At 40.8% G+C, this 12,897-nt stretch overlaps 1 protein-coding gene across 7 annotated transcripts in view; it reads right to left on the bottom strand.

Moving 5' to 3' along the window:
• The window catches only part of flad1 (flavin adenine dinucleotide synthetase 1), a 32,075-nt gene that overhangs the window by 3,513 nt on the left and 15,665 nt on the right, over nt 1-12,897 (bottom strand). For all 7 annotated transcript variants that reach the window (XM_061982568.2, XM_061982569.2, XM_061982565.2 and 4 more), the window contains 5 exons: nt 6,664-6,777; nt 6,322-6,589; nt 6,043-6,190; nt 2,868-2,966; nt 310-499 (listed from right to left, as the gene is read on the bottom strand). In XM_061982568.2, the coding sequence (XP_061838552.1) occupies nt 310-499; nt 2,868-2,966; nt 6,043-6,190; nt 6,322-6,589; nt 6,664-6,777 (819 nt within the window). The remainder of the gene's footprint in view (nt 1-309; nt 500-2,867; nt 2,967-6,042; nt 6,191-6,321; nt 6,590-6,663; nt 6,778-12,897) is intronic.

The following is a 12,897-nucleotide window of genomic DNA, read 5'->3' as shown; positions in this document are numbered from 1 at the left end:
AGATCGGTAGGTTGTGGGTTCAAACCCCGGCCGAGTCATACCAAAGACTATAAAAATGGGACCCATTACCTCCCTGCTTGGCACTCAGTATCAAGGGTTGGAATTGGGGGTTAAATCACCAAAAATGATTCCCGGGCGCGGCCACCGCTGCTGCCCACTGCTCCCCTCACCTCCCAGGGGGTGATCAAGGGTGATGGGTCAAAAGCAGAGAATAATTTCGCCACACCTAGTGTGTGTGTGACAATCATTGGTACTTTAACTTTTAACTTTAACTTTAAATCCTAGTCTATAGTGTGTTAGATTACTGACCAGTAAGGGGTTGACTCTCATGTAGGGTGGCCAGCCGGGGTCAGTGGGACACATTGGCGTTAGCGTGACAGAGTAAGGGTCGCTCCTTCTGGTGCCCATCAGGACGGCTTTAAGCTCTGGCTTCCGCTCCTGGACCTCGCTCAGGGCCTGCCGGATACTGCCTTCGACGGAGAACAGATCCAGGTCGTACCTGAGGGTAGGAGGTATTGCCAGATAATGAGTGATAACAAGCCTCTTTTATTCCGCAAAAGAGAAGGATAATGCAGCAACTTCGTTGTAAACACTTTCACACAAGCACTTTTAAAACCTTCTAACTCCGGGATTTTGGGGGGGCAACAATGCCAAAAAAGTGCCTTCAAACTAAACAAAAAATACAACTACCGGTAGTTGGTAACCAGAGGCCCACCTGTCCTTTTCACACAGCAACAATAGGATGGTAAAAGTTTTAACGCAGCACAGTAGAACATTGAATTACGAACCTGTTTGTGAACCTTTCAGTTTATTAACTATTACGGTATGTGCGAACCATGTCCGTGTGTTCGAACGGTTCATTCATTCATTTTGTGTCCCGCTGGAAGCAATTTTGTTCGTATTGAAGAGATTGAGGAAGCCGACTTTGCACCACAGCAGCTTTTTAATTGTTATGACAACATGCTTTTCTTGAAAAAGATGCCAAAGTGGACTTAATTAACAGCGGTGTAGACTACCTCTCGTTCAGCGGCGTCTCTTCCAAGAGAACACACACACACGGCCTCTTCCCCTAGCTCTGTCCCTTGTCACCCTGTCTTCTCCTTTCTCTTCTCTCGTGAGCTGCTCCTTGGCCAATGTTAATGTACGGTAAATGGATTCTACATTTTTTAAATATTTATTATTGTAGAAATATGGTTAATGTTAAGGATTTTTGTGATTTGGGATTGTTTGTGAGGGCACCAAAGGGACTTTTGTCTGTGTGCGCTTCTTGGCAGTGCAGCGAAGTTTAGTTTACAGTACTGTACATTTTACAGTACAGTACAGTTTAGTTTGTCGTCGATGTTTTAGTTTGTTATTAAAGTTCAGTTCAGTTCAGTTTCAGTTTATTTTGAACATGCATACGATACAATGTAATGCATCACATATTTTCAGTTGTTTCATTACAGCACGTCCGAAAAGGAGTAGGAAGAAGCGGAGCTTATTTAATCCTACCCCTTTTCATACCATGGCAATTTTATCCCATTTTCTTGTTCTCTGTAACAGACCCGTGAATAAATAAATAATGAATACATAATGGAACATAGTAATTAAACAAATATTAAATAGATAAATATTTATGTCAAAAAATAATAAAAGGTTTAAGATATTCATCATAATTGTTCTTCTGTGTACTTTGTGAACACTTGTAGTTTGAACAGTCTCTTAAACTTAATCATATTGGTGCTTTGTTTGATTTATTTGGTTAATCAATTCCATAATTTAATTCCAAATACGGATATGCTAAAGGTTTTAAGTGTTGTATGAGCATACAAATGTTTTAAATTAGATTTTCCTTAAGATTGTAGTTCTCCTCTTTTGTTGAGAAGAATTGTTGTACACTTTTGGGTAGGAAGTTATAGTTTGCTTTGTACATAATTTTAGCGGTTTGCAAATGCACCAAAACGTTGAATTTCAATATTTGTGATTCAATAAATAAAGGGTTTGTATGTTCTCTATATCCAACATTATGTATTATTGTAATTGATCTTTTTTGTAACATCGTTAGTGAAGGAAGCGCACATTTGTAGTTGTTTCCCCATATTTCTACACAATAACTCAGATATGGTAACACTAGCGAGCAGTAAAGAATATGAAGTGATTTTTGGTCCAGAACATGTTTTGCTTTATTCATTATTGTGTTTCTTGCTACTTTATGTTGTATATTTTTTACCCTTTCAATGCCTACTCCGTCTATTTGTGTTTGACTTTCTCTTCTACTGTTACCAAATAGCATTATTTTAGTCTTACTGAGATAGTCTGTTTTTGTCAAACCATCTTTTTAATTTGTTAATTTCTTCTGTTAATATTTGTAATAGCTTTTGTGTGTTCTCTCCTGAACAAAACGCAGTGGTATCATCGGCAAATAATACTAACTAAGTCCCTTGTAACTTTACAAATGACTTAAAGACAGTTGATTCATCACCTCGTTATGTTTGTTTGATATAAAGTACCACTTTTTATAGTGTTCAAACCTTATCTAATCAGGCACTTTTGTCGAGGATGCAACCCAATATTCATATTTACATTTTCTTATAGAGAAATTTGCTTCACTATACAAACCTTTCGATTTACGAACCCTGTTCAATGGTCAATTAAGTTTGTAAATCGAGGTTCCACTGCACCTGACATGCAGGTACCCTTTTTGTCTCTATTAACAGCCTCAGAAGATGGAAGCTTTCGAAATCCCCTAAACGCCACACTTTTCCATACAGAACGTCCCAGAAACAGTGTAAAAAGGAGATACAGTCTAAATATTGTGCAACTAATTGTACGTTCAAACATCCTACTTAGAAGACTGTAAGCACTTTTGACCAGGCAGATAACTTCACCTTTTTATAGTATCCTGAAGGAATCTTTCCATTTCTGAGAATGGAGAGACGATGCGGATGTAAAGAGCTTTCAACTTGTCTTTACTGTCTGGGTAGCGCCTGAGAGCAGAGAAAGAGATGGGACATTAAAAAGAATAAATGACAATACAACCTCTGGAAAAAAATTATGGAATCAGCAGACTTGGAGCATGTGATTCAGGTGTTTATTTTTGTAGACATGACACAAACTATAGTCAGTTAAAATGGCAACTTTCTGTCTTTAAGAAACAGTATAATCAATTAAGAATATAAATTGTGGTAGTCAGTAACAATTTCGATTTTACATCAACCAGACTGAAAAAATTATGGAATCGCTCAATTCTTAGCAATGAAATATGAAATCATTCTGTAAATTTTAATTTTCAAAGCTATAACCTGCATCAGATTAAATCTGTTTGTTAGTTTGCAGTCAAAAAGTAGTGTTCACACATTAGAGAACTGTTGCACCAGGTGGATTAACATGAATCATGGCTCCGACACGAGGAGAGGATTATCAAACTTTTTCAAGAAGGAAAATCATCACGCAATGAAACAAAGGATGTTGATTGTTCACAGTCAGCTGTGTCTAAAATATGGGACAAGTACAAACAACATGGGAAGGTTGTACAAGGAAAGCCTGTTTATAGACCAAGGAAAACGTCAGAAAACTTCAAGCCATATTTCTTGAAAACCGAAAATGCACAGCAAAACAAACTGGAGTCACCCTCTGTGAGCGAACTTTAAGAAACCGCATCAATGAAATGGGATTTAAATACAGAAAAGCCAAACATAAAAAAACAAGGTTCCAGTGGGCTAAGGGAAAAGCAATGGTGGACTATGGATGACTGGATGAAAGTCATATTCAGTAATAAATGGGTTGTACTTGTATAGCGCTTTTCTACCTTCAAGGTACTCAAAGCGCTTTGACACTACTTCCACATTTACTCATTCACACACAGTAATGAATAACAAATCTGCATTGGGCAAGGTGATGAGGCTGGAACTTTAGTTTGGTGCCGTTCCAATGAGATTTATGAAGACGACTGCCTGAAGAAAACATGCATCGTTCCGTTCATTGATGATATGGGGCTGCATGTCAGGTAATGGCACTAGGGCGATGACTGTCATTATACACTATATTGCCAAAAGTATTTGGCCACCCATCCAAATGATCAGAATCAGGTGTCCTAATCACTTGGCCCGGCCACAGGTGTATACAATCAAACACTTAGGCATGGAGACTGTTTCTACAAACATTTGTGAAAGAATGGGCCGCTCTCAGGAGCTCAGTGATTTCCAGCGTGGAACTGTCATAGGATGCCACCTGTGCAACAAATCTAGTCGTGAAATTTCCTCGCTCCTAAATATTCCAAAGTCAAGTGTTGGCTTTATTATAAGAAAACGGAAGAGTTTGGGAACAACAGCAACTCAGCCATGAAGTGGTAGGCCACGTAAACTGACAGAGAGGTGTCAGCGGATGCTGAAGCGCATAGTGCAAAGAGGTTGCCGACTTTCTGTCAGTTGCTACAGAGCTCCAAACTTCATGTGACCTTCCAATTAGCCCACGTACAGTACGCAGAGAGCTTCATGGAATGGGTTTCCATGGCCGAGGAGCTGTATCTAAGCCATACATCACCAAGTCCAATGCAAAGCGTCGGATGCAGTGGTGTAAAGCACGTCACCACTGGACTCTAGAGCAGTGGAGATGCGTTCTGTGGACTGATGAATCACGCTTTTCCATCTGGCAATCTGATGGACGAGTCTGGGTTTGGAGGTTGCAAGGAGAACGGTACATTTCGGACTGCATTGTGCCAAGTGTGAAATTTGGTGGAGGAGGAATTATGGTCTGGGGTTGTTTTTCAGGAGTTGGGCTTGGCCCCTTAGTTCCAGTGAAAGGAACTTTGAATGCTCCAGGATACCAAAACATGTTGGTCAATTCCATGCTCCCAACCTTGTGGGAACAGTTTGGAGCGGGCCCCTTCCTCTTTCAACATGACTGTGCACCAGTGCACAAAGCAAGGTCCATAAAGACATCGATGACACAGAGTCCTGACCTGAACCCAATAGAACACCTTTGGGATGAATTAGAACAGAGACTGAGAGCCAGGCCTTCTCGACCAACATCAGTGTGTGACCTCACCAATGCGCTTTTGGAAGAATGGTGGAGTGTGTGACCTCACCAATGCGCTTTTGGAAGAATGGTGGAAAATTCCTATAAACACACTCCGCAACCTTGTGGACAGCCTTTCCAGAAAAGTTGAAGCTGTAATAGCTGCAAAAGGTGGATCGACATCATATTGAACTCTATGGGTTAGGAATGGGATGGCACTTCAAGTTCATATGTGAGTCAAGGCAGGTGGCCAAATACTTTTGGCAATATATTGTATCTTCAATAAATGCACACGTTTACATTGTGTTTCTTATTACATCAATGGAAGGGATGTTTGGGAATGATGACATAATTTTCAAGATGATAAAGCATCTTGCCATAAAACAAAAACTGTAAAAACTTTCCTTGAAGAAAGATACATAAGGTCAATGTTGTGGCCTGCAACTAGTCTGGATCTCAAATGTGTGGTGAAAATTAAAGAAAATGGTGCATGACAAAACTCCAACCTGCAAAGCTGATCTGACAACAGCAATCAGAGAAAGTTGGAGCAAGATTAGTGAAAAGTTCTGTTTGACACTCGCTAAATCCATGCCTCAGAGAGCGCAATTTGTTATAAAAGCCAGAGGTGGTGCAATAAAATACTATTGCTGTGTTGTAGTGCTTTTTTTTTGTTTTTCACTATTCCATATTTTTTTCCTCAGAATTGAATGATTCCATATTTTCCAACAAATAAACTGGTACTGACAACCGCTATTTATTTTTGTCGATTTCTTTTAGTATTTCTTAAAGCCAGAAAATTGCCATTTGAAATTACGTTAGTGTAAATTAGTTATGTCTGTTAACTGCTTTTTGTTTTGACAAAATTAAACTACTGAATGAATAGCCTCCATGACTGGTGATTCCATACTTTTCCAGGAGTTGTAGAAACATAAACCAAGAGTCAGCTTCCTGTTAATATTCATCATTATAAAAGTGTGTGGCAATGTTTCTTGTCTTGGATCATTTGTCTTGTTTTGACTCCCTCCTGCAGCTTTTCTTTAATTTTACCGCTTCATCGCGGCGTAGTAGAGATGCAGCAGTGCTGTGCAGTCTTTGCCGCCGTTAAAACCGACGCAGACTTCCTCTGTGGGATACTGATCCAGCGCGGCCTCGATCGTTTTCAGCGCCGACGCAACTTTCGCGCCCAGCGGTGTGCCTGCGGAGAGATTATTGAATAACATATTGTACTACAAATATCTCCTTTGAATTCCTGCTCTTCGCCCCATTTCAATGTTAATGACTTTTCCTTTTACAGGTTTAAATCCCTTCACTTTCTATATCTCTTACCGCTGTTGGCTAGCGTGTACACCTCAGCGGTGGCAATGGACACCGGGTCAGTGACTAGAGGCACCACGCTCCCACTTGGCAGCTTGTCGATCAGCTGTGCCCGAGCTTTGTCCACCTCCTCATGGCTGTTTGAGTCCAGGACCAGCCTGACTCTGTGGTAGTTGCTCAGCCAGTCAGGGTAGGAGCCGAGTGCCACCTTGCGGCCCCATGAAGCCTGCAGTTTTGTGAGCACAGGGGCAATCTCGGCCTCATCCGCGGCCACAAAGACCTAAAATGTTTGATCTGTGGTTAGTTAATTATATATTATGCTCAAATATGATATGAAGATATGATTGCGCTTACCTCGCGAGTGTGAAAGCTGCTACCTGAACTCGCAAAGAGGTGTTCCAAGCCATTGAAGGCTTTCTCCATGAGGGATGGTATTCCGGGAAATATATACACGTTACGCACACTCACCTGGTAACACAACAAATTGATACATTTAAAACTACAGAACACTCAACTAATATGACTTAAAGGGGCCCTATTATGCAAAACCAACTTTTCTTACATATTGGTACCTGCTGCTCTTGTGTATTTTGGATCTGTATAAGTCCCGTGGAGGCATGGCAGAGAAATGTATAAAACAGTCTTGCCTTCTTTCATACTTCTGGGAAACAAGCCATTTGGAATTAGCCTCATTGAAGACGTTTTTACTATTGGTGACTTCAGCGGATTATCCATACGGTGCATCTGGGAAGTATTCACAGCGCTTCACTTTTTCCACATCTTGTTATGTACAGCCTTATTCAAAAATGTAATAAATTATTTGTTGTCCTCAAAATTCTATAGACAATTTCACATAATGACAATGTGAAAGGTTTTTCTTTTTAATTGGTAAATGGATTTTTATTTTTTTTTAAATACATGTACGTTAGTATTGACGGCCTTTGCTCAATACTTTGTTGATGCACCTTTGGCAGCAATTACAGCCTCAAGACATTTTGAATCCGACGCCACAAGCTTGGCACACCTATCTTTGGGCCATTTCGCCCGTTCCTCTTTGCTTATTCCCCTTTGCAGCACCTCTCAAGCTCCATCGGGTTGGATGGGAAGTGTTGGTTTTCATCCAGGTTGTCTCCGTACATTTCTGTATTCAAAGTTCAAGGTTCAAGGTTTTATTCGTCACATGCAGAGTACACCACAGTGAAATGCTTTTTTCCATGCTCTTCAGATATTGCGTAAAGTGGGATCTTAGTCTCGTCAGGGAGGTGACCAAGAACCCGATGGTCACTCTGTCAGAGCTACAAAATTCCTCTGTGTAGAGAAGAAAATCTTCCAGAAGGACAACCATCTCTGCAGCATACCACCAATCAGGCCTGTATGGTATAGTAGCCAGACGGAAGCCATTTCTTAGTAAAAGTTTGCCAAAATCCACCTGAAAGACTCTCACACCATGAGAAACACAAATCTCTGGTTTGATAAGACAATCAAAGACAAAGATTGAAGTCTTTGGTGTGAGTGCCAGGCGTCATGTTTGGAGGAAACCAGGCACCGCTCATCACCAGGCCAATACCATCCCTACAGTGAAGCAAGGTGGTGGCAGCATCATGCTCTGGGGATGTTTTCCAGCACTAGTCAGTCTCCGAGTGAGGAAAGATGAATGCAACAATGTACAGAGACATCCTGGATGAAAACCATTGCTTCCCTTCAAAGACTTGAAGCTGTAATTGCTACCAAAGGTGCATCAACAAAAAAGTAAGCAAAGGCTGTGAATACGTATGTACATATGATTTCTTTTTTTTTATTGCAAAAATGTTTTAAAAAAAAACATTTTCAGATTGTCATTATGGGGTATTGTCTGAATTTATTCCATTTTGGAATAAGGATGATATGATATGAAAAAATATGGAAAAAGTGAAGCGCTGTGAATACTTTCCGGATGCATTGTATATGGTATAAATTTACCCAGTGCTTTGCATTGTAGTCCGACACTGTAGTCAATAAGCTCCTTCTTTTTCTATATCCTCTTGCTGTGGGGCAGACTGGCTTGTACATGCACATGCATCCTCCGCTGTTGCTATTTCTAATACCATGTAGTGTATAGTTCTAACTAATATCTTTCAGTAGACTCCATATGTAAGCGCTAAAAACTACAACATGGCGGACGGGGAGAAGACGCAGTCGAAGTGGAGACACATAAATAGGGCCTCCCACAAAACAGCGCTTTCTAAAGAGACGGAAATGTTGACCAAAGAACCACCATTACATGTAGTGTAGACCACAAGGAAGTGTTTTAAATGTAGAAAAAAAAATCATAACATGTTTGTTAACATGTTTAAAAAAAAGTGACGTGGAAAGTGGCTCCAAGTAATTTTTGTCCCCTCATTGTCTAAATATATTGCTCCAATTAACGTCTCTTTAATTTACTTGGCAGTCTCCTATCAACTTGGTCTGTGGTCTACATGAGCAAATACAGTAACCACCATCGTCTTGAATCCTCGTCTCAAACCTTCTGTTTTCCAACCCCCTTCTTTTTCCCAGTGCCTTCTCATTCTCAAATTTTCCACATAAAAAAATCCTCTTTATAAAAAGCAATTACTGAAGCATCACATCTTCTGGTCCGCATAGCAACACATTCTGTAGCCTGTAGAGTCAGGCCTTCAAAATAAAAGTCAAACCCCAGTAATTTAACAGTTACAAAACAGTAGGCAGTCGGGTCTTTTCAGAGGCACAATAATATTATAATGAGAGAGATGCCGATTTTTGCCTTTTTTATTGATGGGCGATCTTTACTGCAGTGTTTACATGGCTAAAGATTCTACTCACATGAAAGATTCCTTCAAAAAGGGATACAAATTCAGGAAGATACAACACGGGCACGATTTGAGAGCAAGCTGCAACGGACGCTTCTAAAAACGCTTCTTAGTACCTAAACTAATTATTTGTATAACATCTATACCAACGACCAGCCAATGGACCAGAACACTGCACGATTCATATACGCTGACGACCTCTGTGTAACATCTCAAGAGAGTACGTTTGAAGCGGTAGAAGCAAACCTCACCTCAGCTCTAGATGAGCTACTCCTCTACTACGAGCAAAACCATCTACACGCAAACCCTGCGAAGACCCAAGTCTGCTCGTTCCATCTCAGGAACCAGGATGCGAACCGACCTCTTAACATCAAATGGTCTGGAACACCACTTGAGAATTGTACCAACCCTGTCTACCTTGGCGTAACCCTGGACCGCACCCTCTCCTTCAAAGAACACATCAAAAACACCAAACTGAAAGTCAGCTCCCGAAACAACATCTTACGGAAACTGACAAATTCCAAATGGGGAGCCACAGCACACACACTAAGATGTACTGCTTTGGCCCTGTGCTATTCCTCAAAGGAGTATGCATGTCCTGTCTGGCAGAGATCAAGCCATGCCAAGAAACTCGACCCAGCACTGAACAACACCTGCCGCTTCATCACTGGTTGCTTGAAGCCTACCAACCTGAACAACCTATATCTCCTCGCTGGCATTTCCCCTGCCGACGTGAGACGGGAAGTTACCAGCCGAGTAGAGTTCACAAAAGCTACCAGTGATGAACGCCACCTCCTCTATGGACGTGAACCCTCAGCCCAACGTCTGAAGTCAAGCAGAAGCTTCCTCAGCAATGTCCAGCCCCTAACAACATTTCGGGAAGAAACCAGACTCCAGCTAAGGACACAAAAATTAGAGAAAGACTCCCCTCCTATTGACATGGGAATCCCCCCTTCTGAAGACCTGCCCCCCGGGTCAGAAACACCATGGGTCCAGTGGAAGACACTAAACCGCCTGAGAACAGGAACACGGCGATCAAAAGCTGCTATGGCCAGATGGGGCTACAAAACCGGTCCAACCACCTGCGAATGCGGAGAAGAGGACCACACGATGCAGCACTGCCTTGTCTGTCCTCTGCTACCCAACCAGTGCAGCTTAAAAGATATTGCAGCGTTCAACGACAATGCAAAAGACTGTGTAAAGAAATGGGAAACTGTCATATAACCACATGCTTCAAACACACAAAAAGAAGAAGTACCTATACCTCACCACAATGGTGGAAAATAAACTGTTTCTTTTAAGTATCATTATCTCTAGAGGACTAAAGGAAAATGAATGGCCACGCATGCAAAATACACACACACACCGAGCAGGACCAAACAAGAAGCTAACTGCTAAAGCTTCAATGTAAAGTAGGGGTAGGGACAGGTACTGAATTTGGTACTTTTTTGGCACCGACCGAATCCTGACAGTCCTACCTGGCACCGATTCACGTTAAATACAATGGTGCCATGTTTCAGTACCTGGGTTGCAACCACGCCTGTTTGCTGACTCAGCAAGCTCTTTGCACTTATGGCACTTCAGCAGCACTGAGAGCGGACTCAGCCAACGTACCTCCAATTTTCAATTCGAACAAAGCAATTGACTCAAAAAACGGTCCAACGTAAGTTAAGTAACTTTTTTCCACAAATGCGTTACCTTGATGCTAATATACATTGGCTTTGCTTTTGACATGCTGATTAGCGTGACCATTTTTTTTACTTTTTCATTTCAACACCTTCAAATTTGTTAATGAAAACTACCACTAAGACGAACATTACAATCAAACAGCTGGTACTTACAGTATTAACACCGAGTAAGGCACAACAGTCAGCAATGACTGAAATGACTAACACACCATTATCTATAAACCACTGCCATCTAAGGTCTTGGACTTGCAACTGCAATTGCAACTTAATGCCATACCAGCAACCATACTAGCAAATTATACTCAAATGTAACAATAAATTACAATATAACAACTGGACTGCAGTTATTATAGTCAGCTCATTTTTAAATGTAGCAATAAATGTTATTTTATTATCAAAAACTATTTTTATTAACACACAGTACCGGTGTCGATTACCAGGTACCGGGAATCACACACATACGTATTGGTTCAAATGTGTACAGTACCCATTCCTAAGTAGGATCCAGATGTTTATACTACCTAGTAGAGTGATTAGATCAATATTTTTCTTCCACTTGTTTTTATTATCACATTAAGATTTTTGGGTTGTTTTTGTTACTGTTAAAGAAACTAAGGGAGAAAGTCTCTGGATACAGGAAAGCTTTAAAGGCAAACCCCAAATGGTTTAAATGGGAGCCAATAGTAGTTTTTGCTTTTGTTTAGGTATTGTGCACTCGCCACGTTTATTTTATTTTTTTTAAATTGTATGTGGCATTCAATTGCTTGGATTCAAAATGAAATCACGTCCGGCTCATTGAATACGCGTGGTGGTCATGCCAGCGTCTGCTCTCGATGGTTACTCGGCGCCATTTAGTCTCTCTCGAAGAAAAATGCTTGCGTTGTTTACAGCTGTACGAACCGTTGGCGAAAAGGATAAACGTTTCTTCAGAGTTCCTCAAGAGGTAATCAAGAATGGTGGAAGAGTGCAAGACTCTACGAAAGACGGCAATAAAAGAAGCACGCACTCCAGTTCAAGGGAGCAGAGTAGAAGAATGCACAATTTTGCAGTGATTAATTCGTTAAAGGTTTGTTTGATATACTTTTAATGTTTAGTGTTTTCCATTTAAGTATTATCTTGATATTATTTGTATTTCTTAGGACCCATTTTTACTACGATTGTTTCAAAAAGCATCAACTCGGCGAGTCTAAATTAAAAAAAAAAGCAAAAAGTGAGCAAAACCTAAAATAATTATGCTTTTACCAGCGGCAACGATCATAAATGAAGCTTTCAGCACATACACAACGTTGACATGTATAGTTATATTTTGACAAATGCGGGGGAAAACGCGCATACTCGTTAAAGGCACGTGTAACAGCAAAGGCAGGCAACAAACATGACAGGAGACACTAAATATTAAATCATGAACTGCAGCCTTACCCAAGCAAAAACGATGCATACCGTATTTTCGGGGGAACCATAGGGCGCACCGGATTATAAGGGGCACTGCCGATGAATGGTTTATTTTTAATCTTTTTTCATATGTAAGGAGTCATATTATTTTTATTTTTTTTCTAAATGGAAAACACTTCCTACGTCTACGTAACATGTAATGGTGGTTCTTTGGTCAAAATGTTGCATAGATTATGTTTTACAGATCATCTTCAAGCCGCTTTCTGACAGTCGCTTCAGGATGCGCCGTTTTGTGGGCGGTCTTATTTACATGGCTCACCTTCGGCAGCATCTTATTCCCATCATCTTTGTTGTAGCGGTGTAGCGTGCAAGGATGGGTGTGAAAGAAGTGTCAAAAGATGGAACTAACCGTTTTAATGACATTCAGACTTTACTTAAGTCAGTAACGGAGCAGCAGCTCCTCATCCGGATACATCAAGTGTCGGCACGGACTACAAAGGTGGACAAGCACAATTTTTCCGGATTTATGCAGATCCCAAATACAGATCAGCAGGTACCAGAAGGTAAGAAAATTTGCTTTAGCATAATATTGCAAAACAAAACGCCAGATAATATGTCTTACCTTATACACACACACACCATAATAATACTTGTATGTTTAATGCGCCAACAATCCTCAAGCGGTGCGGCTTCATAGCTTA

The sequence above is a fragment of the Nerophis lumbriciformis genome, linkage group LG21 (genome assembly GCF_033978685.3).
Source record: "Nerophis lumbriciformis linkage group LG21, RoL_Nlum_v2.1, whole genome shotgun sequence".
NCBI classification, from domain to species: Eukaryota; Metazoa; Chordata; class Actinopteri; order Syngnathiformes; family Syngnathidae; genus Nerophis; species Nerophis lumbriciformis.
Note: the sequence above shows the minus strand (reverse complement) of the source record. Positions and strands in the feature narration are given on the sequence as shown.